This window comes from Pituophis catenifer, unplaced genomic scaffold (genome assembly GCF_029215685.1).
Source record: "Pituophis catenifer annectens isolate HBS135680 unplaced genomic scaffold, rPitCat1.0.hap2 SCAF_6, whole genome shotgun sequence".
Taxonomy (NCBI): domain Eukaryota; kingdom Metazoa; phylum Chordata; class Lepidosauria; order Squamata; family Colubridae; genus Pituophis; species Pituophis catenifer.
Window position 1 is genome coordinate 97,288,908 of NW_027256886.1, and position 27,332 is coordinate 97,316,239.

A 27,332-nucleotide genomic window follows, 5' to 3' on the forward strand; every position below is an offset into this window, starting at 1 on the left:
ATCGCCCAGCCGCCCTGTTTAGGGTGACCCGCTCTCTGCTCCATCAAGAGACGCGGGAAGACCCCTTGGAGGGTAGAGCTGAGGATTTTGTACAATATCTGTATGACAAAATTGCTCAGATTTGTGAACAGCTAGACTCTGACTGGATTGATCCAGAGGAGATGACAGGGGCAGGTCCTGAGAATATTATTTGGGAAGAGTTTGATCCTGTGACTCCCGAAAGCGTGGACAGGATACTGAACAGACTAAATGCGACATGTTTATTGGACCCGTGTCCATCCTGGTTGGTACTGGCCTCCCGGGAGGTGACGCGAGGCTGGCTCCAGGAGATTATAAATGCTTCTTTGAGAGAGGGTGTCTTTCCCACCGTCTTGAAAGAGGCGGTGGTGAGGCCCCTCCTCAAGAAGCCCTCCCTGGATCCAGCTCTATTAGCAAATTATCGTCCTGTCTCCAACCTTCGCTTTGTTGCAAAGGTTGTTGAGAGTGTGGTTGCACGACAACTGCCTCAGTACCTGGATGAATCAAATTATCTAGATCCGTTCCAGTCGGGATTCAGGCCCGGGTACAGCACAGAGACAGCATTGGTCGCATTGGTTGATGATCTCTGGAGGGCTTGGGACAGGGGTTGCTCCTCTGTCCTGGTCCTACTAGACCTCTCAGCGGCTTTTGATACCATCGATCATGATATCATGCTGCACCGGTTGGAAGGGTTGGGGGTGGGGGGCACTGTTCTACAGTGGTTCTCCTCCTTTCTCTCTGACCGGTCGCAGTCTGTGTTGACAGGGGGGCAGAGGTCGACCCCGAGGCCCCTTATATGTGGGGTGCCACAAGGATCGGTCCTCTCGCCCCTTCTATTCAACATTTATGTGAAGCTGCTGGGTGAGATCATCCGTGGTTTTGGGGTGAAGTACCATCAGTACGCTGATGACACCCAGCTGTACATCTCCACCCCAGACCACCCCAATGATGCCCTCGAGGTGATGTCCCGGTGCCTGGAGGCCGTACGGATCTGGATGGGGAGGAACAAACTCAGACTCAACCCATCCAAGACCGAGTGGCTGTGGTTTCCGTCATCCCGATATAGTCAGTTGGCGCCATCTCTGACTATTGGGGGCGAGTCGTTGGCCCCCACAGATGGGGTTCGCAACTTGGGCATCCTCCTGGACTCACGGCTGTCTTTTGAAGAGCATATGACGGCCGTAGCCAGGAGGACTTTTTATCAGGTTCGCCTGATTCGCCAGTTGCATCCCTTTCTGGATCGGGACTCGTTACGCACGGTCACTCACGCCCTTGTCACCTCACGCCTGGATTATTGTAATGCTCTCTACATGGGGCTCCCCTTGAGAAGCACCCGAAGGCTCCAACTGGTCCAGAATGCGGCCGCGCGGGTGGTAATGGGAGCAATGTGGCGCTCTCATGTAACCCCCCTCCTGCGTGAGCTGCACTGGCTCCCAGTGGTCTTCCGGGTGCGCTTCAAGGTTTTGGTTACTATCTTTAGAGCGCTCCATGGCTCAGGACCAGGGTACTTACGAGACCGCCTCCTGCCACCAATAGCCTCTCACCGACCAGTTCGCTCCCATAGAGAGGGACTCCTCAGGGTGCCGTTGGCCAAACAATGTCGACTGACGGCCCCCAGGGGGAGAGCCTTTTCTGTGGGGGCACCTACCATCTGGAACGGGCTTCCCCCGGAGTTACGAAACATCCAAGACTTACGCATATTCCGCCGTGCCCTGAAAACATTTCTATTCCAACAAGCTGGTCTGGCCTAACTCTCCCTTTTTAATTGGCTTTTAAACTGGCTTTTAAATTGGGTTTTAAACCTCTTTAGATAAATTTGGATGTTTTTAATCTTTGAGCCTAAATTACTTAATCTGTTTCTTAATAGTTTTTAACTTCTATATGTATTTGTATTTATTATGGCTGTTCACCGCCCTGAGTCCTTCGGGAGTAGGGCGGTATACAAATATGAAAAATAAATAAATAAATAAATAAATAAATAAATAAATAAATAAATAAATAAGCAGAAGGAACATGCAGCTCTTTGGACAAATGAACACAATGTTCTTTTCATTCAAAGCCAAGCTAAGTTTACTGTTTTCCTCCTGATCTACTCAAATTATGAGAGATGTTTACATTAAAGAAGTACTGCTCTTAATCGTCCCTGGTATTATTCACAGACTATTCATACTTTAGGAAAATATCACATAGAAGAAAGCAGAAGATCAACGAAGCCTTTGTATTCCAAGAATGGTTGTTCTGAGAGTCATTGTTGACTCAGTTCTGTTGTGGTTGCAAGATTGGAACTGTGCCCTAATGGCCTTGCTTTCAAGACACTGTTGTGTTTTTTCTAAAGCAATCTTCTTAACTTCACATCTTCAGTATGTGTTGGGACATTCTGGGATCCCAGCATATCTTCCCTATGTGAGGGAAAGCTTATCTGGAAAAAAAAATCATCAGAATTAAAATGTGATCTACCTGTTTATGATATGAAAGAGTGTCACCTTAGATTTCATGGAGTAATGTAATTAGAAAACTACTACAGCAAGGAAGGGGTGTAGATAGAAGCTTACATTTTTGCATTTTTACTTAGAATACAGAATCATAGGGCTGGAAGGAACCTCATATGTCTTCTAATCTAACCTCCTGATCAAGGCAGGAGACCCTAGATCATTCCAGACAAATGACTGTCCAATCTCTTCTTGAAAACTTTCACTGACAGAGCACCCACAACTGAGAGAAACAAACCATTCCATTGATTAATTGTTCCCAATGTCAGGAAATTTCTCCGTACTTGAGGTTGGATCTCTCTTTAATAAACTTTCATCCCTTACTTCTTGTCCTGACTTCATGAGATTGTCAATCCTCTCTTCTCTGTGAAAGCGTCTCAAGTACTGGAAGACAGTCATTCTTTCGTCTTCATATTCAGAATAGTGTCCTACCAAGCCTCAATGAACTGGGTACCCTAAGATCTCCACCACAAAATAAATCCATCCTAATCATCTTCCATGTTGATCTCACTGCTGCAGGTTGCAGTCCATGTGCTGGGACTGTGTGAGAAAGTCACTTCCAAGTCGAAAACTAATGTTCAGGAGATGCAAGAATGGATCTCTGTTTCATGCATTTTGTTGAGCAACCAAATTTTTCCTCCTTCTGATACACCATTGCTGGATTGTAGGCAGATACTACATATGAGATGCAAACTGGTGAATGCACCTCAAAAATAAATTGTCAGATTGCACTGGGTTGCACAGCAATGATGAACATGAGTTGAATATGAAAAAGCAAGGACACCAGCCTGGCCGCCAGATGTCTGCTCTATCCTGTTCCCCATAGCTACCTATGGTTGTGAAAGTTGGACCTTAAAAAATCAAGACAGGAAGAAAATCTACTCATTGTGGTGCTTCTGAAGGTTCCCAAGCATTCCTTGGACAGCAAAGGTGACTAGCTCTCCCCACATACAGTGGGACTCAGTATATACAGAGTCCAACATCTTTTAAATATTTCCCTCTTGATAAATTTAATTGTTTATAGGTATGTTTTGCCAAGTGAATCTCTCTCCATATTACAACTCTCTCTCTCTCAACATATTACAGTGTTGCCTTGTTAAAAAGTTCAGAGAAGAGCAACTAAGATGATCAAAGGCCTGGAGACTAAAACATATAAAGAACAGCTGCAGGATTTGGGTTTGGCTAGTCTAAAGAAAAGAAGAATTAGGGGTTACATGATAACAGTATTCCAGTATTTGAGGGGCTACCACAAAGAAGAGGGGGCCAAATTCTCCAAAGCACCAGAAGGCAGGACAAGAAACAGTGGATGGAAACTAATCAAGGAGAGAAGCAACCTAGAACTAAGGAGAAACTTCCTAACAGTGAGGACAATTAACCAGTGGAACATCTTGCCACCAGAAATTGTGGTTGCTCCATCATTGGAGGTTTTTAAGAAGAGTCTAGACAGCCACCTGTCTGAAATGGTCTACTGCTTGAGCAGGGGGCTGGACTAGAAGACCTCCAAGGTCCCTTTCAGCTCATTCCTTCTAAAATACTCAACTGCTTTGAAACTTAGTCAATTTGATACTCAATGCATTTTGACCTGAATTTTTTTGTTCTGGTATTCATTGCTTGTTTTGATATTCAAATGTACAAGCTACAACTTGTCTGTGTGGGCTACCTTACATTATTCCTTACGGGAAAAATTTCTTTGGTACTCATCATTTTTGGTACTCATCGCACTTCCAGGAATTAACTAATATTGAGTATCAAGGTGCCACTATATAGTAGAGAATAATCCACTTGGAGAAGAAATTTGATCTGCACTTTCACAATATGTTTTTTGTCCCCATCATGGAGTTTTCACCCCATTTCAGGTATTTGCCAAGTAAATCAACTTCACCCACCCCTAGCTTCTATTGTATTTTACAAGCACATACCACATGTCCACTTAAGTTTGCTGTTTCCCAATCATAAATACAAGTATAAATCAGATGCTTTCAAAACTGCTTTCAAAACTTCATTACTGTGGCAAAGAATGGTAAGTTGACCTGGGAAATCATAGTAATTTCAACTGGCACGTAACTGCCAGTCTTAAGGGCTAACCTTGTTCTTTTTGGTTTGGGAGATAACCTATTACATTTTGCATGGCAATATTTATTTTACTTTGTTCTGCTGAATTCTGTGGTGCACTTTCCCTACCGCAACTTTCTGTTACTGGGTCAGATAAACGTAATGGGAACAAGCAGCTGTGAGTAGGTGAACGTACCATTTGAAATGTTATAATTAGGGTTTGGAATGGGTAATACGATGGGCATCTCTTGTCCAGCAATGCTACAAAATGTTAATGCACATTCTTTTTCTTTGTTTCCAGCTAAGCAAAAATGACATCATTGATGTTGCTTTATGTGGCATCAGTACTGGCTATTTTTTTCCCACCATGTCATGGGCAGGAGGGGAAATGTTCAGGGGCTCCAGGAATCCCAGGGACCCCAGGGGCTAATGGGATACCTGGAAGAGATGGACGGGATGGCATGAAAGGGGATCCAGGACCACCAGGTATTGTATATATGTTCTACTCTTAAGAATAGAGAACGGGTCTGCAACTGATTCACATTACTCAAATTGTAGAGAACAGCAATGGATGGTAGTAGTGAAGCTTCCTTAAGTGATGAGATTGGCTCAGTTGGCTATGACTGTAGAAATCTTGTGCCATCATTTTGCTAAAATGACAGTAAAATCAGAGTATGCCCACTGGGATTGATGGCTTCTTCCCTCTACAGTCTGAGCATGGATGAATACATTATTGCAACTAAAGGAGAGATGTTTCTCTGTGGTGAAATCCCACAACTGCACATATTTATATTATGAAGAAATAAAGAAAGAAGGTCTCCTGCGTGAGCAGGGGATTGGACTAGATGACTTCCAAGGTCCTTTCCAACTCTGTTATTGTTATATCTAGAATATCTGAACTGTGGATTTCTAATCCTTCCAAGATCATTCTCTCTCTCTCTCTCTCTCTGAGATAGATGATTGATAGATAGATAGATAGATAGATAGATAGATAGATAGATAGATGATAAATACAAAGAGAGAGAGAGACCATTCAGTTCTGAAGTGTTTGTTTCTTGAAAGTTATTCGCAGCCTTGAATTTATTCTTTATTTTAATTGCTGTCAATGCTTCTTATTTATTTATTTAAAATAATGTCTTAATCTGTTTCTTTACAATAATAAAAAAATGAATACACTCTACTTTCAGCTTGCAATTCCTTGTTTCTTCCCAGGCCCCATGGGACCCCCCAATGGTTTGCCAGGTGCTCTTGGAAGAGATGGGCTTCCAGGATCAAGAGGGCTGAAAGGTGAAACAGGAGAGAAAGGAGACCATGGACCCCCTGGGCCAGAAGGTAGTTGGAGAATTATTGCTTTTGTTGTGATTTCAAGGCCCCACCAATTAATTGATCTCCCCCTAATATTATGTCACTAATATTGAGGTAAAGAGCAAATAAAGAATAATGTAGATAAAAGAAATAATGTGAATAAAATAGGAATCATACAGAGTCAGATATATTGGCTCTGGGGGACCCTCTCTATTCACATTATTATAAGGGGAAGATGTGCTTGGATACATGAACTCTGAGAGACCCTATCTATTCACATTATTATAAGAGAGGAAAGTGCTTGTTGGAAATTACATTAACAAACAGTTAAACCCTTTTAAGTGGTAATATATCTTCTGATACCTAGATGTCAAGGAAAGGACTGCTATATAGAAAAACATCTGAGTGACCTGACTGTGAATGACACAAAGACCTATATGTTACTAAGAGTTACTTAATCTAATGAATTTACCCAAGGACAGTAGTAACTCTCCCATTAGCGACTCTGAGCACTTAAGAAAAGTTGTGTGGCTAAAATAAACTTATAAACTAAGATTAATGCTTTAAGTAATTAGATGAACTTATTAACAAGTATATGTAACCATAGAAGGAAAATCGGATGTATGATCTCATGATTAATCATATATGGAAAATGTATGATCTCACTGAATCCTTTGTCTTAGAAATGTATAAAAACCATTGTATCAGAGTTCTTTCTTTGTTCAAAGCTTCAGGTACAAATCTGGCTCTGAACCTTGCGCAATAAACTGTCTCTGACTGGCCTGGGAATGTTTTTTAGTCCTTCCATTCCACAACAATATCATTATACCTGGCTGGGAGTATATCATTATGGCATCCTTGGTGTTCTCTAAACTTGGCTGTTTGCTTGCAAACATTTATGATGTAATCAGCTAATGAAACTTTTGCAAGCGGAAGTAAGCATAGAGAGCACTGAGGACCCCACAGTTGTTCCCCCTCCTTCTCTTCCTCCTCCTCTCCCTCCTCCAGTCCACAAACCCCACCTCCTGCTAGCAAATCTGCAAGAAATCAACCAAGCTCAGACCGTATCATGGTCTCCATAGTTCAACCTTGAACTACAGTGATAGTTCTATTGAGTGTGTTACTAAAGCTGTACTTTGATACCATGGTTTTGAATAAGTGAAAAATAATTCAGAAAAGTGATTAGGAGTTCATGCAGATACAGCACCTCTGATACTCACTAAAGGAGACCAACTTTTGAGAAGGGAAAAAAAGGGGATGGCTGCTTTAAGGAGACCACTGGTAAAAATTGTTCTAATGGCCACAGTTGTGGCAACACATTTTCAAACTCATGCAGAAATTTGGGGGAAAGTCAGACTGCTTTAATGGGTAGGAGAACTGTTCTTAATAAGAATGCCTATGGGACAGTGCAAAAAGAAGTCTCAAAATGATTTTTCAGTAATTGAGAAATGTAGGACCAAAGAAAGACACACTCAAGTCAAGCAGGGACAGAACAGAAGAAGGGAATTCTGCGCTACAGCTATGCTTCCTATGCTGACCAATTCAAAACAAAGGGTTATTTCCTCCAACACTCTGAATTCTGTCTGTTGAAAAAACTAGTTCCCTAAAGAAAAACATTAGGTAGTGGAAAACACTTTGTGTGAAACTAAGCCTATATAATAATTAAGTATCCAATACTAACCATGAATGTGATCTTTCAAGTCAGGATCAACTCTTGATGGCATGACATACATATCTACTGTATGTAGTTTTCTGTGACAATTTGCCACTGCCTTCTTCGAATATGTGGGTTTTAGTTTTGCTTTCTTCTCCAGGAAAATTATTAGGTAGCTCCTATCCAAGGATTAACTAGGTCTGACCCAGCTTCTCAGCTCAAATAAGGCACCTCCTGGGATACTAAGTCAGAATATTGTCCAATCTCTGCTGAAGCAGGAGACCCTATGCTATTCTGGACAAACGGCTATTCTTCTTCAAAACCTCCAATGATTGAGCATCCACAAGTTCTGGAGCAGTGGTGGGTTGTTACTGGTTTGCACTGGTTTGTGCGTACCATTGGCGGAAATTTGGTGAAGGTCGCCAAACTGGTAGCAATGGCCGGCTGGCCACACCCCTGAAATAGTCCCCCGGTCACCATTCGCTTGCCCCGGCTACCATGTTCGTTGCCGCCATGTTCTTCGCGCATGCGCATCCCATTGCCTTGCAAGTCCAATGGGGTGCGCATGTGCAAAGAACATGGGGATGATGGAAGCAGCTTTTTCCAGCTCAGCTCAGGGCGACTGTGAGGAGCAAGAGGGGAAGCCAAGGTGCTCACCCCACAGCGGCCAACTTCATACGCTCTTGCTCCCATGCATGCTTTCCTGCTCCACTCCGGTGTGTGCAAGGAGTGTGAAGGGAGGCAGACATCGCGCCGAGAAGCCGAGAGCAAAAGTAGCAGCAGCAAGGGTGACAGGGGCATATGTGTGTGTGTGTGTGTGTGTGTGTGGTCCCATCCCGGGTGACTGCCAGGGTTTCGTTGCCTCCTCTTTTCCTCAGAGGTGCGGTGTCTGCCTCCAAGTCTTTGTGGAGGGACACACACACACACACACACACACTTAAAAGTTTATCTTGAAGAGCTGGAAGACATTTCCTTAGATCACCACCAAATTAATTGTTGGGAGCGTCAGGCTAGCCCCTGAATATACGAGAAGTCTTGGGCAAAGACTCTTTCAAAGTGCGGCCAAGTTTTCTCCTTCTTCGCCTCATATCACAGAGCAAACACGCAGAGTAGCACACACCTCATGGTGTGTGTGTTTGCTCACACACATTAAGGCCGAGAAGGAGGAGAAGACTTGGCTGAACTTTTTAAGAACTTTGCCCAAGACTTCTTGTACATTCAGGGGCTAGCCTGACGCTCCCAACAATGAGTTTGGCAGAAGCCGAGAGCAAAAGTAGTGGGGGAGACAGGGGTGTGTGTCCCTCCGCAAGGACTCCACGTCTCTGAGGAAAAGACGAGGCAGCAAAGCCCTGGCTGTCACCTGGGAGGGGACTGTGGAAGGACCCTTGCTGCTGCTACTTTTGCTCTTGGATTCTCGGCGCGGTGTCTGCCTCCCTTCACACTCTTTGTGTACGCCGGATCAGAGCAGGAAAGCATGCACGGGAGCAAGAGCGTGCGAAGTTGGCCGCTGTGGGGTGAGCGCCTTGGCTTCCCTTCTTGCTCCTCACAGTCGCCCTAAACTGAGACAGTGCAATTCTTTACTTGGGCAGCCCTGACGACCAAAGCAGCAACAAGCAGCGCCACAACAATGAGGTACAGTAAGATTTGGTGGTGCAGAAATTGTTCGGTAAAAAAATAGTGCATCTCTGAGGGGCTTCTGGCAAAAAACAAAAAAAAAAAAGCCAAAACAAAACCCAGGTTTGCAGCAACAGTTTGGAGGTTGTTAAATGTTCCTCTGCCCCAGCCATGCGTTTTCCAGTCCGGGCTGCTTGGCAGATAGGCTTTTATTTTGTCAGCCCAAGGGGAGGGGGAGGTATGTGGGAAATCACCCTGTCTCTGCAGCATTGGTCATGTGACTGAGTGGGCGTGGCCAACTTGATGTCACTCAAAGCAAGGTGCTGCCCCACCTTGCCATGTCCACTCAGTCACATGACCACCAAGCCACTTCCATGGTCACTTGACCACCAAGTCATGGTCACCAAACAAGCCACACCCACAGAACCGGTAGTAAAAAAATTTGGAACCCACCCCTGTTCTGGAGGTAAGTCATTCCACTGATTAATTGTTCTCACTGGTAGGAAATTTCTCCTTAGTTCTAGGTTGCTTCTCTACATGATAAGCTTCCATTCATTTCTTCTTATCCTGCCTTCAGGGGCTTTTGGGAGTAGGTCGACCCCCTCTTCTTTGTGACAACCCCTCGCATATTGGAAGACTACTATCATGTCATTCCTATTCCTTCATTAAACTTGACATAGCCAATTCCTGCAACTGTTTGCCATATATTTTAGCCTTCAGCTCCTTAATCATCTTCGTTGCTCTTTTTCTAGAATCTTTTTTTTTTATTAAAAAGTTTTACAGAAAAAAGAATTTCCCCCCCCAATATTCCCCCCACCCTTTCCCTCCCCTCCCCCTCAGACTTCCCAGAGCAAAATACAAGGTATTTCAATTAACAATCATAAGTTAAATTAACCTATCTATCCTCAAGACTACTAAATCCCCCCCTGAAACCTTAACTCCACTATAGATAACATAATACTTCTAATACTTAACGTTCATTCATAAGCTATTTGGTATTTTCTTGTCTGATACTTATTTTGAATATAATCAATCCATCTTCTCCATTCCGATTCTCGTGTATAGTCCTTCAAATACGCTGAGATTTTCGCCATTTCTGCTAAGTTCGTTACTTTCAGTATACACTCTTCAATAGTAGGCAAAAAGTCCTTCTTCCAGTATTGCGCTACCGACAGCCTTGCTGCTGATATTAAGTTCAAAATCAACTTAGTCTCTAATACTGTACAATCCGTTGTTATACCCAGTAAAAACAATTGAGGAGTAAATTTCAACCTTTTTTTCAGAATGTTCTGCATCACCCACCAAATTTTTATCCAAAATGCCTTGATTTTCTTACAGGTCCACCATATATGATAATAGGTTGCATCATCACATTCACATCTCCAACATTTAGCTTGCAAATTCGAGTACATGCATGATAATTTTTTAGGATCTAAGTGCCATCTATAAAACATTTTATAAAAATTCTCAAATTTTGTGTTTGCGTAAATTTAACATTTCTGACCCAAATCTTTTCCCATGTTTCCATCATCACTGGTTCCTGAAAGTTTTGTGCCCATTTTATCATACAATCCTTAACCAATTCCGTTTCTGAATCTATTTCCAATAAAGCATTATACAACCTTTTAATATGCATCTGACTTTGATCTCTAATCTGTTTCACCAAATTTTCCTCATTTTGCATTACACCAATTTTTTTATCTTCCCTCCATCTAGCTTGAAGCTGACCATACTGAAACCAAGTATAAATTATCCTTTCTTCTTTTAATACATCTAAAGATTTTTTTTTTCTATTGAAAAGTTTTACAAAAAAGAAAAAATTCCCCCCCCCCGTTCCACCCACCCTTTGCCCCCCTTCATCCCCCCCTCCCCCCCCCCCGACTTCCCAGAGCAAAATACAAGGTATTTCATTTAGTCAAATATAAACTAGATTAATCTACTTATCCTCAAAGTACTACCTCCCCCACTGAAACCTTAACTCCACTACCGATAACCAAATACTTCTAATACTAACAGTCATTCATAAGCTATTTGATATTTTCTTGTCTGGTACTTATTTTGAATATAATCAATCCATCTTCTCCATTCCGATACGTATCTTTCTTGCGTGTGGTCCTTCAAGTACGCCGAGATTTTCGCCATTTCTGCTAGGTTTGTTACTTTCAATATCCACTCTTCAATAGTAGGCAAAGAGTCCTTCTTCCAATATTGAGCTACCAGCAGCCTAGCTGCTGATATTAAGTTCAAAATCAATTTAGTCTCTGAAACTGTACAGTCTGTAGTTATACCCAATAGAAACAATTGAGGGGTAAATTTCAACCTTCTTTTCAAAATGTTCTGCATCACCCACCAAATTTTTATCCAAAAAGCCTTGATTTTCTTGCAAGTCCACCATATATAATAGGTTGCATCATTACATTCACATCTCCAACATTTAGCTTGCAAATTCGAGTACATACATAATTTCTTAGGATCTAAGTACCATCTATAAAACATTTTATAAAAATTCTCTCTCAAATTTTGTGCTTGCGTAAATTTAACATTTCTGACCCAAATCTTTTCCCACGTTTCCATCAGCACTGGTTCCTGAAAGTTTTGTGCCCATTTAATCATACAATCTTTAACCAATTCAGTTTCTGAGTCTATTTCCAGTTATGCATTATACAACCTTTTAATATGCATCTGACTTTGATCTCTAATCTGTTTCACCAAATTTTCCTCATTTTGCATAACCCCAATTTTTTGATCCTCCCTCCATCTAGCTTGGAGCTGACCATACTGAAACCAAGTAAAAATTATCCCTTCTTCTTTTAATTCATCTAGAGATTTCAATTGCAACTTGCCCCTTTCCAAAAGAAGAAGCTCTTTATGAGTAATCACCTCTATTTTTTGCTCTGTACTTATATTTTCTATTACATGTTTGGGGTTTGCCCATATAGGTATCTTGTAGTTCAGCTTTTTTTTTTTTTTAATTTGATTTATATGCTGCCCTTCTCCGGAGACTCAGGGTGGCTTACAATGTGCTCAGCAATAGCCTTTATCCTTTTGTATATTTATACAAAGTCAGCTTATTGCCCCCACAACTGGGTCCTCAATTTACCTACCTTAGAAAGGATGGAAGGCTGAGTCAACCTTGAGCCTTAGCGAGATTCGAACCTGCAGTAATTGCAGACAGCTGTTCTTAATAACAGGGTGCCTTAGACCACTGTCCTACCAAGGCTCAAAGCTTATATTGGTACTTTTTCCAAACCCTCAGCAATGCATTTCTAAGTATATGACCCTTAAACACTTTATCCACTTTTTTTTCATACAACAAATAAGCATGCCATCCATATAACAAATCATAATCTTCTATATTTAACATTCTTTCTTCAGTTAAGTTAAACCAGTCACTAATGTTGCGTAATTTTAAGGATCAGACTCAATAAATGATTCAAGAATGAAGTATTCAAACATAACACTATTTATTTACAGTAGGCATTCTATATTCTCTGAATGATTGTAGATAGAAGCAAGGAGGAGGTGCATACATCTCCTTTTGTATTAACAAGGCGGAGTAAAGGATGGGAGTGGTTACATATGAATATATTAAGGGAGGAAGAATAAATTAACCCCTGATACCCCGTGTATATACAATTCCTCTATTAGAGAATAAGGCATTTACTTGTGACAAATCCCCCTCTAAATGCCGATTCGATATACAGCAATAATTACATTCAGATTCAGAACAATACAAAACTTGTAATTTAGAAGTTAAATATTTGTGTTGTTTAGATGGCAAAGGCTTAGTCAATATGTCAGCTATTTGTTCTGATGTTTCACAGTGAACTGCTTTAATAAATCCATCTTGAGATAATTGTCTTACGTGTTTGAATTTGATATCTATATGTCTGGATCTTTGACCAATAGCATCAGATCTAGATATCTCAATAGCAGCTTTGTTATCTTCATGTATGATAAATGGTAATGAAGGATTTTTCCAAATATTTGATAATAAATCATTAAACCATACAAGATTGTTGGAGGCTTTAGACAAACAAACATATTCTGCCTCGGTTGTTGATGTAGCTACTAAATCCTGTTTTCCAGTATACCAGTAGACTGGACAATCGTTAAGAAAAAATATATAACCTGATGTGCGTTTTCTACATATGGTATCACCTGCCCAATCCGTATCAGCGTAACAAGTGAGGATGGGCTCTTTAACATTATTAGGTTCCAGTAGTAAACAGAAGTCTAAGCTGTGCTTTAAATATCTTAATATTCTTTTAACGGCTTCCCAATGATACATTAAGGGTTTGCTAACATACCTGGATAACAGATTGAGGGGCAAAGCAATATCAGGTCTAGTCCAATTAGAGATATACAAAAGGGAACCAATGACTGATCTGTAAAGCGTATTATCCTTAAATTCAGGGGATGATTCATCCATGTTTCTTAAGAAATCTGTTTTCATAGGAGTGTCACAAGTCTTAGCATCATTCAAATTACATTTGTTTAGGAGTTCTATAATTTTATCTTTCTGGGAAAGTTTAAATCCTTTTTTGGTTTTACTGATTTGAACTCCAAGATATTTATTTACCTTTCCCAATGATTTTAAAGAAAAATGTTCATTTAGTTTTGTTACAAATGTATCTCTTTTTTCTTTATGTTTACCGATATATAAAATATCATCCACATAAATTAACCCAAATTCTAGAGAATCACCCTCTTTTTTGACAAAGAAACAGTTGTCTGCAGTGGTGGCATTGAAATTCATAGTTTTGAGTACTTTGACTAAACATTCATACCAACGTTTGCCAGATTGTTTTAATCCGTACAAACTTTTATTCACTAACCAAGTTTCATTTTTGTTTGTGTATTGACTATGAGGTGCTCTTACATATATCTCTTTATCAAGTTTTGCGTGTAGATACGCAGTCTGTATGTCATATTGAAATACATCAAGGTTAAGTGCAGATGCTATAACTAAAGCTGTCTTAACACTCTCAGTCCTTACTGTGGGAGAGTATGTGTCTGTGTAATCCTCAGGATATTTTTGAGCATAACCTTGTGCAACTAATCTAGCTTTATATAATGTGTTGCCTTCTTCCAGATTTTTAATTTTAAATATCCACCTGGTGCCTATAATAGTTTTGTCCTTAGGTGCAGGGGTAGGTGTAAATACACTTAATTCTCGTAAACTGTCCATCTCTTTGGCCATGGCTAGTTCCCATTTTTTTCTTTCTTCAATGGGGAGCTTTAATACTTCTTCGTATGTGTTTGGCGTTGATGCTTCACTATTCATGTACATTATGTAATCCTTGTATTTGCTTGGCACTTGATTTCTGTTACATCTGATTGTTTTTTCTGGTTTGCTATCGTTATCGTGTAGGTATCTTGCCTCTTTTTTTGTTAATGAATCTGTTTTTATTCTGTGTTGACTATTTGTCCATGTTTTATTTTTGTTTCTATGTGTGTTGTGATTGAGTTCTTCTCTACTTATTATATTTTGATGCTCAGTGTCTAAATTTGTGGTTGGGAATATTTCATTAAGATGTATTTTAGACCAATTGGCCTGTTCATGAAATACAGCTGTTCTAGAAATTATAAATTTGTTGTTATTATCAATAAATCTGTACCCTTTTGTGCCTGTTTCGTATCCCATGAATCTAAGTCTTCTGGATACGTTCTCTCCTTTACGCCTCAATTGTTTTGGTATGTGTACATCCGCTGTGACTCCAAATATGTGCATGTGTGTTATTTTGGGTTTTCTATTGTACATTAATTCGTATGGTGTCTTGTTTATAATGCTGGACCAAGTTCTATTTTGTGTATAATTGGAATATTGTAACGCTTCTGACCAGAATTGTTTTCCTAAGCCAGCATCTTCTAATGTGCACCTAATCATGGTTTGTAGTGTCGAGTTCTTTCTCTCTACCACTCCATTTTGAAATGCAGAGAAAGGGCTAGACGTGAATTGTAGCATCCCTTTGTTTTTTAGCCATTGGGAGAATTCTTTTGACATGAATTCAGATCCCCTATCTGTCATGATTTGTTTTATTTTAATATTATGTTGTGTTTCTACACGTTTGTAAAACTCTTTAAATTTTTGAAATGTTTCATCTTTGTGTTTTAAAGTGTAGACAAATCCGTAACGACTATAGTCATCTACAATAGTCAGAAAGTATCATTTTCTATATGTGATTGATGGTGTTAATGGACCAACCAGATCCATATGTACCAAATCAAAAATTTGATTAGTTGATCTTGTTGCCTTTCTTGGTTTGGGATTAGTTCTGAGTTTTGTGGACTTACATACTGAGCATTACAAATAATTTTTACAATTTTTTATTTTAACACCTTCAGCATGTTCAATCATTTTTTGTACTACAGGAAAACTAGCATGTCCCAATTTTCTATGTAAAATATGTGCACATTCATCGTGGATTGGCTTTCCAATTGTAGGTTTTTTGTTATTGGATGTGTCATTAATAGATGTGTCTTTGTGGTTATGAATTGTTTCATGTTCCTCATTATCACTATTGCTATTGTCTTCATTTTCTATGTTATTGTCATCTTCCATGTTAGAATCAATATTGTGTAACCATTTTTCTTTTATAACCAAATATGGTAGACCTCCTTTGATAATCACACTACCCAAGCTTGTTTTGTTTTTCTCCAGTGTTGCTTTTCCTTTTGAGAATACTATATTTATGTCAGAATCTCTACTTAGTTTTATTGCACTAAGTATGTTACGAGGTATTTCTGGTATTAATAATACCCCCTCTATTTTTCCTAGACCGGGTAAGTTTACATTTCCTCTACCAATAACTTGGACTTTTTCTTGATTGGCTACCTTAATTACAAATTTGTCTTCTATAAATGAAGATAATATATTTTTGTTATGTGTTTTGTGATTAGTTGCCCCAGAATCAATGAGCCAATCATTATCCCCTGAATGTTGTATGTTAGTTGTATTATGTTTATTTAATCCATTTAGTGATCCTGATTTTCTATCTCTCGAATTATCCCTCCCCCCTCTATGTTCTCTGTAATTAGGTGAGCTTCTATATCTATGTCTATCAATGGATGATTGTCTGTTATGGTATCTACTTCTATAGTCATGTTTTTGCCTTTCTCTAAGGAATTTAGGACAATCTCTTCTACAATGTTCTTTGGATCCACAATTGTGACATTCAATTGATTCTCGATATTTCTCTTGAAATACTACTCTCTTACTTTGTCTATGTTCTATGTGATTATTACAGCGACTCCTTCTTGAATTATCTTCAGCTATTAGCTTATTTGATAAATTTTCTATGGATAAGTATCCTAAATTAATTGTGTCTAAATGTGATATATAGTTATCCCACGATGGGTCTAATGAATTAATGATAACACTTTTCATTGTTTGATCTGAAATTATCTCTCCCCTTAAATGTAGCTCTGCTCTGATTTTGTTTAGAGATATCAAATGTTCACTTATAGTAACCCCAGGTTTTATCCTAGCTGAGAAGAAATCTTTAGACATTCTTGTAGTAGTTGCTACACTTTCACTATGAAACAATTTAAACATGCATTGAATAATTTCTGAGACAGTCAAGTTATGCTTAATACTATGGTACATAGCAGGAGATATACTAGATATTAATAAGTAGAATGCTCTGTGGTGCAGGCAGTCCAATTTTAGAGTCCAAGGTCTTTTGGGGGGGGTTAGTTATAAAGAATAATAAGTTCTCTTTTAGAAAAACAACCTGAAGTTGTTGACACCATTCCTGCAAATTAATACCATCTATTCTCAGTTTTGGGAAATCATTGGGCAAGTTCCCAATATTATTTGTTCCATTACTTACAACTGGAGGTAGTCCGTGATCTTGCAAATGTTGATAGTTGCAGAATGGTGTGGGTATGCTTGCAATGAGTCTGAATGGCTCTCTCTGCTCTTCATGTCCTCCGTAGTTGTCTGCGTATGTTTGCGCATGCGCGTTGCTCATTTCGCTTCTGAAGCTGTCGGAAGACGTTCTCGCTGCTGCAGCTCCCTCGTAGTGTTCTTCTTCCGATGACTCGGTCTCCGGTTCGATCTTGGGTGTCCAGGTGACGACTGGCGCTTGTTTCTTTTCGCTGAAATAGTTCTTGTTGAGATCTCTGGTTCCTGGAATCATCTGTGGCGTGGGGGAGTATTTGCAGGGTTCTCTGGGTTCAGGCGTCGGTGCTCTCGTCGTTTGGATAGAAGCGGGTAGATTCTGAGATGTTTGCTTGCTTGCTTGCCTTTTCTTTATTCCTTGATTGCTAGCTTTCGTTGATTCTTTTGTAATTCTTAATTTTGGACCGAATGTTGCAAAAAGAGTTTTCATTGCTGATTCTATTTGCGTTTCGATTGAAGTTTCTTCGATGTCTGTGTCAGATTCTTCTGAAGAGTAAATTTTTTCTTTTTTGCTTTTTGCATTATGTAGGGCTTTTCACGCCAGACATTTTGAATTCTGTTTTCTGATTGGCTCTGCTTCGCTCATCTTAGTGGTCTGTTGAAACCAAGATGGCTGCCATTCAAAATTTTGTGCGGGACCGTTAGTCTTCTTTTTTGTTATATTCTTATCTACAGGCAATTCGCTCACCATTTTTAGTTCTTTAGATTCATCTGTTACGATGTGTTTTTCTCTCGCTGCTCCGCTGTTTTTTATGATGTCTTGGAGGTTCGCGATGAGATTTTCGTCATCCTTTTGGCTTTTCAAAAGTCTCAGTATCTCTGATCTGAGTTCGTTGTTTTCTATCTCGTTCTCTTCTTGGTCATCAGTTTCATCAATTATCTCCTCGTCTGTAGTGCAGTCTTCAGATTCTTTTGTTATTATAGTTGTGGATTCATCGATCATTTCTTGATCCGTTTCCATCTCTTTATTATGTGCCCTGGTGTTGGGTCTTTCTCTTCTGTTTCTGGAGTTTTCTCTCTTAGGCATATCTGATTTTTATTGAGTCAATTCAACCATCCTCTGCTACCAGATTGTTGCGTAATTTTAAGGATCAGACTCAATAAATGATTCAAGAATGAAGTATTCAAACATAACACTATTTATTTACAGTAGGCATTCTATATTCTCTGAATGATTGTAGATAGAAGCAAGGAGGAGGTACATACATCTCCTTTTATATTAACAAGGCGGAGTAAAGGATGGGAGTGGTTACATATGAATATATTAAGGGAGGAAGAATAAATTAACCCCTGATACCCCGTATATATACAATTCCTCTATTAGAGAATAAGGCATTTACTTGTGACAACTAATTTGTGATAAAGCTGCAGCTTCATAATACAATCTTAAATTAGGCATTTTAAGACCTCCTCTCTCACGTATATCCTGTATAATTTTCAGTTTCACTCTTGGTTTCTTCCCAGCCCAAAAAAAAGTATTAACCCCTTTCTGCCATTCCATCAGATTTCCATCTTTTTTAAGCACTGGTATCATTTGAAACAAAAATAAAAACCTAGGTAATACATTCATTTTTATTGCTGCTATCCTTCCCAGTAGTGATAGTGGTAACTTTTTCCATTTTGCCATTTCTTTCTGTACTTTTTGCCAAAGAATTTCATAATTGTTTTTATACAATTTCGTATTTGAGGCTGCAATATATACTCCTAAATACTTAACCTTTTTAACTACTTCAAACCCCGTTATCCTCCCTAACTCTTCTCTTTGAGTTATAGATAAATTCTTAGTTATCATCTTTGTCTTGTGTAAATTTACTTTGAATCCAGATACTTTACCATATTCAGCTACCATATCCAACATATAGGGAGCCACTTCTATAGGTTGAGATAAAGTAAGAACCAGGTCATCTGCAAACGCTCTTAATCTATAATCCTGCTGTCTAATTACAATTCCTTTTATTTTGTCAGAATCACGTATCTTATTCAGCAAGACTTCTAAAGTTAAAATAAACAACAATGGCGACAATGGACAACCCTGCCTCGTACCTTTCTCAATTTTAAACACATCTGTTAAACCTCCATTGATTATTATTTGTGCTGTTTGTTCCTGATATATTGCTCTAATTGAATGTATAAAATACTCCCCAAAGTGCATTTTTTCTACTATTTTAAACAAAAATTGCCCTCGTAGTATGCTTATTGTTTCTTTTACTTTCTTATCGCCTGGATTAGATATAAGTAATTGTTCTTTCTTTTTTATTTCTTCCTCTAACTCTTTACGCTTCTTCTGTTGTTTTGATCTATATTTATTATTCATATGTATTAAGATACCCCTCATATAAGCCTTACTAGCATCCCAAACCATTTCCATAGGAATACCCTTATTCATGTTAATAACAAAAAATTCTCTCATCTGTTTTTTAAGCTCCTTTACATTTTCTTCATATCTAAATAAGTTTTTTTCTATTGCAAAAGTTTTACAATTACATTTTCACCCCTTTCCCCCCCCCCAACCCACCCCAACCTTCCCAACCTCCCTAACCCTCCCTAGCCCTCCCCTCCCCCTGGACTTCCACACAGTATACTCATATCAAGTAAAAAAAAAAACCCTTTGTATAAAATTTATATAAAACTTGAACCCCTCCCTCCCCCTTATAATTTTCTTTTTTATCTTCATTACATTAACATATTTCTATCTTGATATATCATTTTCAAATGAAAGCTATTTGATACTTCCTAGTTTGGTATTTGTTCTGAACATAATCTATCCACTTTTTCAATTCCCATTCATAAGTCTCTTGTGAACAATCTTTTAGATATGCTGAAATCTTCGCCATCTCTGCAAAACTGGCCATCTTCATAGTCCATTCCTCGATGGTGGGCAAAGCTTCATTTTTCCAGTATTTACCTATCAATAATCTTGCTGCTGTTGTCATATACAATATCAACTTTGTTTCACCCAATGTGAAACCCTTAACTATACCCAATAAAAATAGTTGTGGAGAGAATTGAATTTTTTTCTTTAAAACATTCTGCATGACCCACCAAATTTTTATCCAAAAAGCCTTAACTTTCCTACAAGTCCACCAAACATGATAATATGTAGCATCTAAACAGTCACATCTCCAACATTTTGGCTGAACATTAGGGTACATACACGACAATTTTTTGGGGTCTAAGTGCCATCTATAAAACATTTTATAAAAGTTTTCCCTCAGATTCTGCGACTGTGTAAATTTTACATTCTGAACCCAAATTTTTTCCCATGTTTCCAACATCACTGGTTCTTCAAAATTTTGTGCCCACTTAATCATACAATCTTTAACTAATTCAGTTTCTGAATCCCTTTCTAACAAAACATTATAAAGCCTTTTAATATGCATTGGACCTTTCTCTTTTATATGTCTAACCAATTCTTCCTCATGCAACATAATACCAGTTTTTTGGTCCTCTTTCCATCTCAATTGTAATTGATTATATTGTAGCCAAGTTAAATTAATCCCTTCAGCCAACAGTGTCTGTAGTGTTTTCAGCTGCCATCTGCCCGCATCTGTAAAAAGAACCTCTTTGTATAAAACCCCCCCGAGTGACATTATATTTGTATTCCACAAAGTATGACCAAGATCCAGCCATAGCGGTAATTTATAATCCCATTTGAGTCGGTGCTTCTTCCAAACTCTCATCAAAGAGTCTCTTAGTATATGGCTTTTAAATACTTTATCCACTTTGTTATCATAAAATAAGTAAGCATGCCATCCAAATTCAAGATCAAAACTTTCTATATTCAATATTCCAGTCTTTTTCCTTCCAAACCAATCACTTGTTAAAGTCAAAGCTGCTGCATCATAATATAACTGTAGGTTTGGAAGTTTAAGACCTCCCCTTTCTGGAACGTCTTGCATAATTTTCAATTTCACTCTCGGTTTTTTCTCGTTCCAGACAAACTTATTCACTCCAGTTTGCCACACTTTCAGTTGTTTATCACTTTTAAGCACCGGAATCATTTGAAACAAAAAAAGAAATCTTGGCAAAATGTTCATCTTAACTGCTGCTATTCTTCCAAGTAGGGACAGCTGCAGTTTTTTCCAAGTCTCCATATCTTTCTGCAACTCTCGCCACAACACCTCATAATTATTTTGAAACAATTTTGTGTTTGATTCTGCAACCTGAACTCCTAGATATTTTACCTTTGGTACAATCTCAAAACCTGCCACCTCTCAAGCTTGTGTTTACGATCTTGTGTCATATTTTTAACTATCATCTTAGGTTTTTTTTGATTCAATCTAAAACCTGAAACTTTACCATAGTCTTGTATAATGTCCTTCATCAGGATTATTGATTCCATTGGCTGTGTTAGGGTAACAACCAGATCATCTGCAAATGCTTTTATTCTGTAATCCTCTTGCCTTATCATTATACCTTTCAAGATATTAGAGTCCCGTATCGTATTTAACAAAACTTCTAGTGTTAAAATAAATAAAAGTGGGGACAGCGGACATCCCTGTCTTGTTCCTTTTTCAATTTTAAACTCTGTTGTCAAACTTCCATTAATAATAATCTGTGCCTTTTGCTCTTGATAAATTGCTGAGATCGCCTGTATAAATTGATCCCCAAAATCCATCTTTTTAAAAGTTTTTAGTAGAAAATTCCAGTCCACTCTATCAAAGGCCTTCTCTGCATCCAAGAAAACCAGCACTGCAGGAATCTGTTTATTCTTCTCAAGATATTCCAATAAATCTATTACTTGCCTTACGTTATCCTTCATGTATCTACCCTCGATAAATCCCGCTTGATCATCATGAATCACCTTTTGGATTACTGGCATCAACCTGTTGGCTAATACTTTTGCATAAATTTTATAATCAGTATTCAGAAGAGATATTGGTCTGTAATTCTCCGGTCTTTTAGGACCTGCTTGCTCTTTTGGTATCAAAGATATATAAGCTGTTGTCCATGATGGGGGTATTTTACCCCCTTGTTGAATATTACAAAATAGATCTCTAAGTTGTTCCAGCATTTCTGCTTGCAAAGTTTTATAATACACTGCAGTCAAACCATCCGTTCCAGGAGCTTTGGCTGTTTTTAATTGTTTAATTGCTACTATTATCTCCTCCTCTGTTATAGGATAATTCATTCTTTCCTTTTGTTGATCAGTAATTTTTGTAACTCTTTTATCATTTAAATATTTTTCTATAAGTCCATTCTGCACATCCTCTTTAGCATATAGTTTAGTGTAATAATCCACAAAAGCTTCTTTGATTAATTTTTGTTGAAAAATTTCTTTCCCTCCAATATCAATACTATCAATAGTCCATATACTCTGTTTTTTCCTCAATGTATAGGCCAACCATCTGCCCGGTTTATTGGCATTACAAAATGTATTATGCTTCGCATATTGTAAGTTTGTTGCAACTTGTTCCGCCATAAGCATTTGAAATTGGTCTTTCAAAAGTTTTATAGCACCACGTATTCTTTCATCTGTTGGGTTTTTAATAAGTAGCTGTTCTTTATTCTTTATTTCTGCTTCCAATTCAGATCTTTTCTTTTGTCGAATCAGTCTATGTTTAGAGTTCATATAAATAAGCACCCTTCTCATGTAAGCTTTGCTTGCATCCCACACAATTTCAATTGGGGTACCTTTATTCAAATTTATTTCAAAAAATTCTTTCAAGTGCTTTTTAAGTTCTATTATATTTTTTTCATATCTGAACAGGTTTTCATTTAGTCTCCAAGAGCGTCTCTCAGTCTTGCCTATCTCAATTTCTATCCATACTGGGCTATGGTCAGTCAAAGTTCTTGGAAAAATCTTTGTTCTTTTTGTCTTGACAAGTAAATCATCTGACAACAAAATGAAGTCAATCCTAGAGAAGGATCTGTGTCTGTCAGAAAAAAAAGTATAGTCCAGTTCTTTTGGATTATGTATTCTCCAAATATCTTTTAGTTCCAAGTCTTCTTTCATATCAAAAAAAGTCTGTGGTAATCTGATCCTAGACTTCGCCAAGTTCTTTTTATCTAATTTAGAATCAATTATTCCATTCCAATCTCCCATAATTAAAATAGATCTGTAGTCCCATTGTAGTATTTTAGTATGTAACATTTTATAGAAATGGTCCTGTTGTTGATTGGGAACATAAATTCCAATCAGAAGAATTTGGCCATTTGCTGTAAGCAATTCAATTGCTATAAACCTACCATCTTCATCTGCTTCTATAACTTTAGCTGTTAATTTTTTATTTACATAAATAACCACACCATTCTTTTTTTGCAAAGTTGAAGATATAAAATGTGTTCCTAATTTGGAATTTATCAAATATTTTTGGTCTTGAGTTGTGATATGCGTTTCTTGTAAACAAATTATATCATTATTAAATTGTTTCAAATATGCAAATAGTTTCTTCCTTTTCTGTGCTGAATTCAACCCATTCACATTCCAAGATAAACACTTAATCATCATCTTTATCTTTCTGGAGCAAAGAGCAGAATAACCGAATGTCTTCTGGAATCTTCGGTCTTGCTCCCCCCATGGCTCCAGTCTCTTGTGTAGTACTCTTAGCTCCCTTTTTATCTTGTCTTTCCTGTTGCTGCTTTTCTTTAAGTTGCTTAGATTTTGCTCGAGTTATACGCTGATCCTTAACTTCAACCATCCGAACCGGGTCCAAGATTGGAGAAGATTCCAACAAAGGCTCATCCAGAAAACCTCCTTCAGCGCCCTGCGTTTCCTCTGGTTCCTGCTTAGACTGTCCTTGCGGTTCTTGTTGAAGTTGCTTCTTATCACTCTCCTTAATCTCCAAAACTGTGGATGTACGTGGAGATGGTGTTCTTTCTTTAAAAATAACAGTGTAAAAATGCTCCGCCTTCTCCACAGTGTTCAAACGATGTCTTTCTCCCTTGTATCTCAAAATTATACCAGTTGGGGCATCCCACCGAAATGGTATCTGTTGATTTTGCAATTCTTTAATAAGAAAGCCAAAATCTTTTCTGGTTTTCAGCATTTTAGGTGGTAGTTCTTTGTAAATTCCAATTTGTGAGCCCCCCACTTGCACAGAAGTATGAAAAGATTTTTGCAGGATATCATTTCTTATTGCTCTATCCGTAAAATATATGACCACATCTCTAGGCAGTTGTCTTTGTCTGGCCACCCAAGAATTCACTCTGTAAATTTTATCTATTTTGTAAAAAACCACATCAGGATTAATTTTTAAAATCACAGCCAGAGCTTCAGCACAAACCTGTCTCAAATCCTGTCTGTCATCTTCTCTGATTCCTCGAAGCCTTATTGCAAATTCCATTGCCCTGAATTGCATCATAACAATTTCATTTTCGACTCTGCATTTTGTCATCAACATCAGAAATTTTATAATCATTGTCTTTCATCTTAACATTGACTTCTGATTTAAATTCTTCCACTTTAGAATCAACTTTAATAATAAATTCTGCAAGGCCAGACGCCACCTCTGATATTTTTTTAGTCACCTTGTTTTGATTCTGTTTCACCATATCTTTAACTTCATTAATTTCCTGCATAATTTCCTGTTGAGACTTTTGAAGTTTATCATCTATTTCCTGTTGGGATTTTTGAAATTTATCATCCAAAGCTTTAGAAATAAATTCTTTTAAATCTCCCACATCAAAATCTTTTTTCTGAGTCTGTAACTGTTGAGCAGAGGGAAAAGCTGCATTTCATGTTTGTGTGTGGGGGATCCCCCCCCCTGCTGCTTTCCCTTCCTGCTTCTTTGAGGCCATCCTGCCACGTAAGCTAGTTTTTCTGAAGAGGGAAGTCCGTTTTCCTTTCCCACCTCCACAGAGACTTCTAAAAAAGTCCCCCAGATTTAATCAAATAGGAACTGGAGTAAAACAAAGTCAAGTATTAAAAGGGGAGAAATTTTTCTCTTGTTTCTCTTGTTACAAGCGAAGCAACTTTGTAGCAACTTGGTAACTTTGTAACAAAGCAAGATGACTTCACCAATTCACATTCGCTGACTCGTTAATTCTAATGCTGAGCGCCATATTTTTTCAAGTCACTTTCACTCATTCGCATTTTTTCTTAAAAAGTCAACAAAGCGCTAATACTTGCGATTCCGAGTTTCAGGGTTCAAGTATATTTCCGCTGCTTGTACAGGTTGGTTCCTTTCGCTTTAAATGTTTACTGCTGCCGGCTTGTTCTGCAAAGGCAGAATCGTCCCACGCCGCCCGGAGTCTCAGCAGGTTGGGAGGGAGCCGCGCCTGTTTCCTCCCCAGAATCAATTCCCTGGGGGGTTACAGGGGCTCGACCTGTGCCCTGCTATCTCTCCTCCAACAATCCTTAGGATTTTGAAGTTTTCAAGCCGCTTCTCGATCATGAAGCGGCTCTACAGGCGGCGGGGCTGGCGGTCCTTCAAAAGGCACCGTCGTCGCCGAAGGCAAGCAAACCGGAAGTCCATATCTAAATAAGTTTTCATTCAACCTCCAAGACCTCCTTTCTCCCCTCTCCTGTTCAAATTCAATCCAGACTGGACTATGATCAGTTAAAGTTCTTGGACATATCTTCGTCTTCTTCACCCTGGAAATAAAATCATTTGTGATTAGTATAAAATCAATCCTGGAGAAGGATTGATGTCTATCAGAAAAAAATCTACATATGCTACATATTATCATGTTTGGTGGACTTGTAGGAAAGTTAAGGCTTTCTGGATAAAAATTTGGTGGGTTATGCAGAATGTGTTTAAGAAAAAAATTCATTTTTCTCCACAACTGTTTTTACTGGGTATAGTTAAGGGTTTTACATTGGGTGAAACAAAGTTGATATTGTATATGATAACAGCAGCAAGATTATTGATAGGTAAATACTGGAAAAATGAAGTTTTGCCCACTATCGAGGAATGGACTATGAAGATGGCCACTTTTGCAGAGATGGTGAAGATTTCAGCATATCTAAAAGACTGTTCACAAGAGACTTATGAATGGGAATGGAGAAAGTGGATAGATTATGTTCAGAACAAATACCAAACTAGGAAGTATCAAATAGCTTTTATTTGAAAATGATATATTAAGATAGAAATATGTTAATGTAATGAAGATAAAAAAGAAAATTAAGGGGGAGGGAGGGGTTCAAGTTTTATATAAGTTTTATATAAAGGGGGGGGGTTATTTGATATGAGTATACTGTGTGGAAGTCCGGGGGGAGGGGAGGGTTAGGGAGGGTTAGGGAGGTTGGGGTGGGTTGAGGGGGGGGGGAAAGGGGTGAAAATGTAATTGTAAAACTTTTGCAATTAAAAAAAAAATCTTTTTCCTCCAGGTTACGTTCTCTCCAGATATCTCTCAATTCTATATTTTCCATCATATCAAGAAAAGATTTAGGTAGTTTTGCACATGCTGAAGTCTTTGATAAGCTTTTTTTATCTTTCTGCGTATCAATTACTCCATTCCAGTCACCCATTAGTATAAAAGATTTATAATCCCACTGTATTATTTTAGTATGTAAAAATTTATAAAACTTGTCTTGTTGCTGGTTAGGGGCATATATTCCGATAAGAAGCATTTTTCCAGACTGTGTCAATAACTCAATTGCAATATATCTTCCTTGATCATCCGCCTCAATTAAATTAGCTGATAGTCCTTTCCTTACATATATGACTAATCCATTTTTCTTCTCTGGCGCTGATGCCACAAAGTTTGTACCTAATCTTGAATTTATCAAATATTTTTGGTCTGATAATCTAATATGTGTTTCTTGTAAGTAAATAACATCGTTGTTAAATTGTTTCAAGTAGTGAAATACTTTCTTTCTTTTTTGTGGAGAGTTTAGGCCATTAACATTCCAAGATAGGAATTTAGTTGCCATCTTTAGCCTTTCGAAGCTTTGTAAGCATCAGCTGAAGCTCCTCCTCCACCTTACTCTTCGGCCTAGCTCCCCCCACTGCTTCTGTTTTTTGTACTACTAGAGATGAATCTTGAGATTGTTGCCCTTTTGGTTGTTGTTGTTGCAATTTATAAGTTGCTCAGGTCAGTCGTAGTGTTTTCGGCTCTCCATTCTTAGGTGGTTCCAAAGTTGGGGGTAAACCCCCAAGATCCAAATCTTCTTCCATAATACTTCCTCCAGCTGCAGCTGCAGCGTAGGTTTGTATCTGTTTTCCATCTTTTCCTTGTTGTATCATCTCCATTTTCTTCCTTCCCCCACCCCCGATTAGGGTGGTTATCCAGCCTGTAACACGTTTACATAAAAATCTTTTGCCTTCCAAACTGTGTTTAATCGGTATCTTTCTCCTTTATAAGTCACTATTAGGCTAGTTGGAACGTCCCATCTGTATGCCACTTGTTG

General features: G+C 38.5%; 1 protein-coding gene across 1 annotated transcript in view; it reads left to right on the forward strand.

Moving 5' to 3' along the window:
- Window positions 1-4,870: 4,870 nt before the first annotated feature.
- Window positions 4,871-27,332, forward strand: part of LOC139318139 (pulmonary surfactant-associated protein A-like) — a 57,201-nt gene continuing 34,739 nt past the window's right edge. The window contains exons 1-2 of the mRNA XM_070945428.1: window positions 4,871-5,045; window positions 5,772-5,891. Of these exons, the coding sequence (XP_070801529.1) occupies window positions 4,871-5,045; window positions 5,772-5,891 (295 nt within the window). The remainder of the gene's footprint in view (window positions 5,046-5,771; window positions 5,892-27,332) is intronic.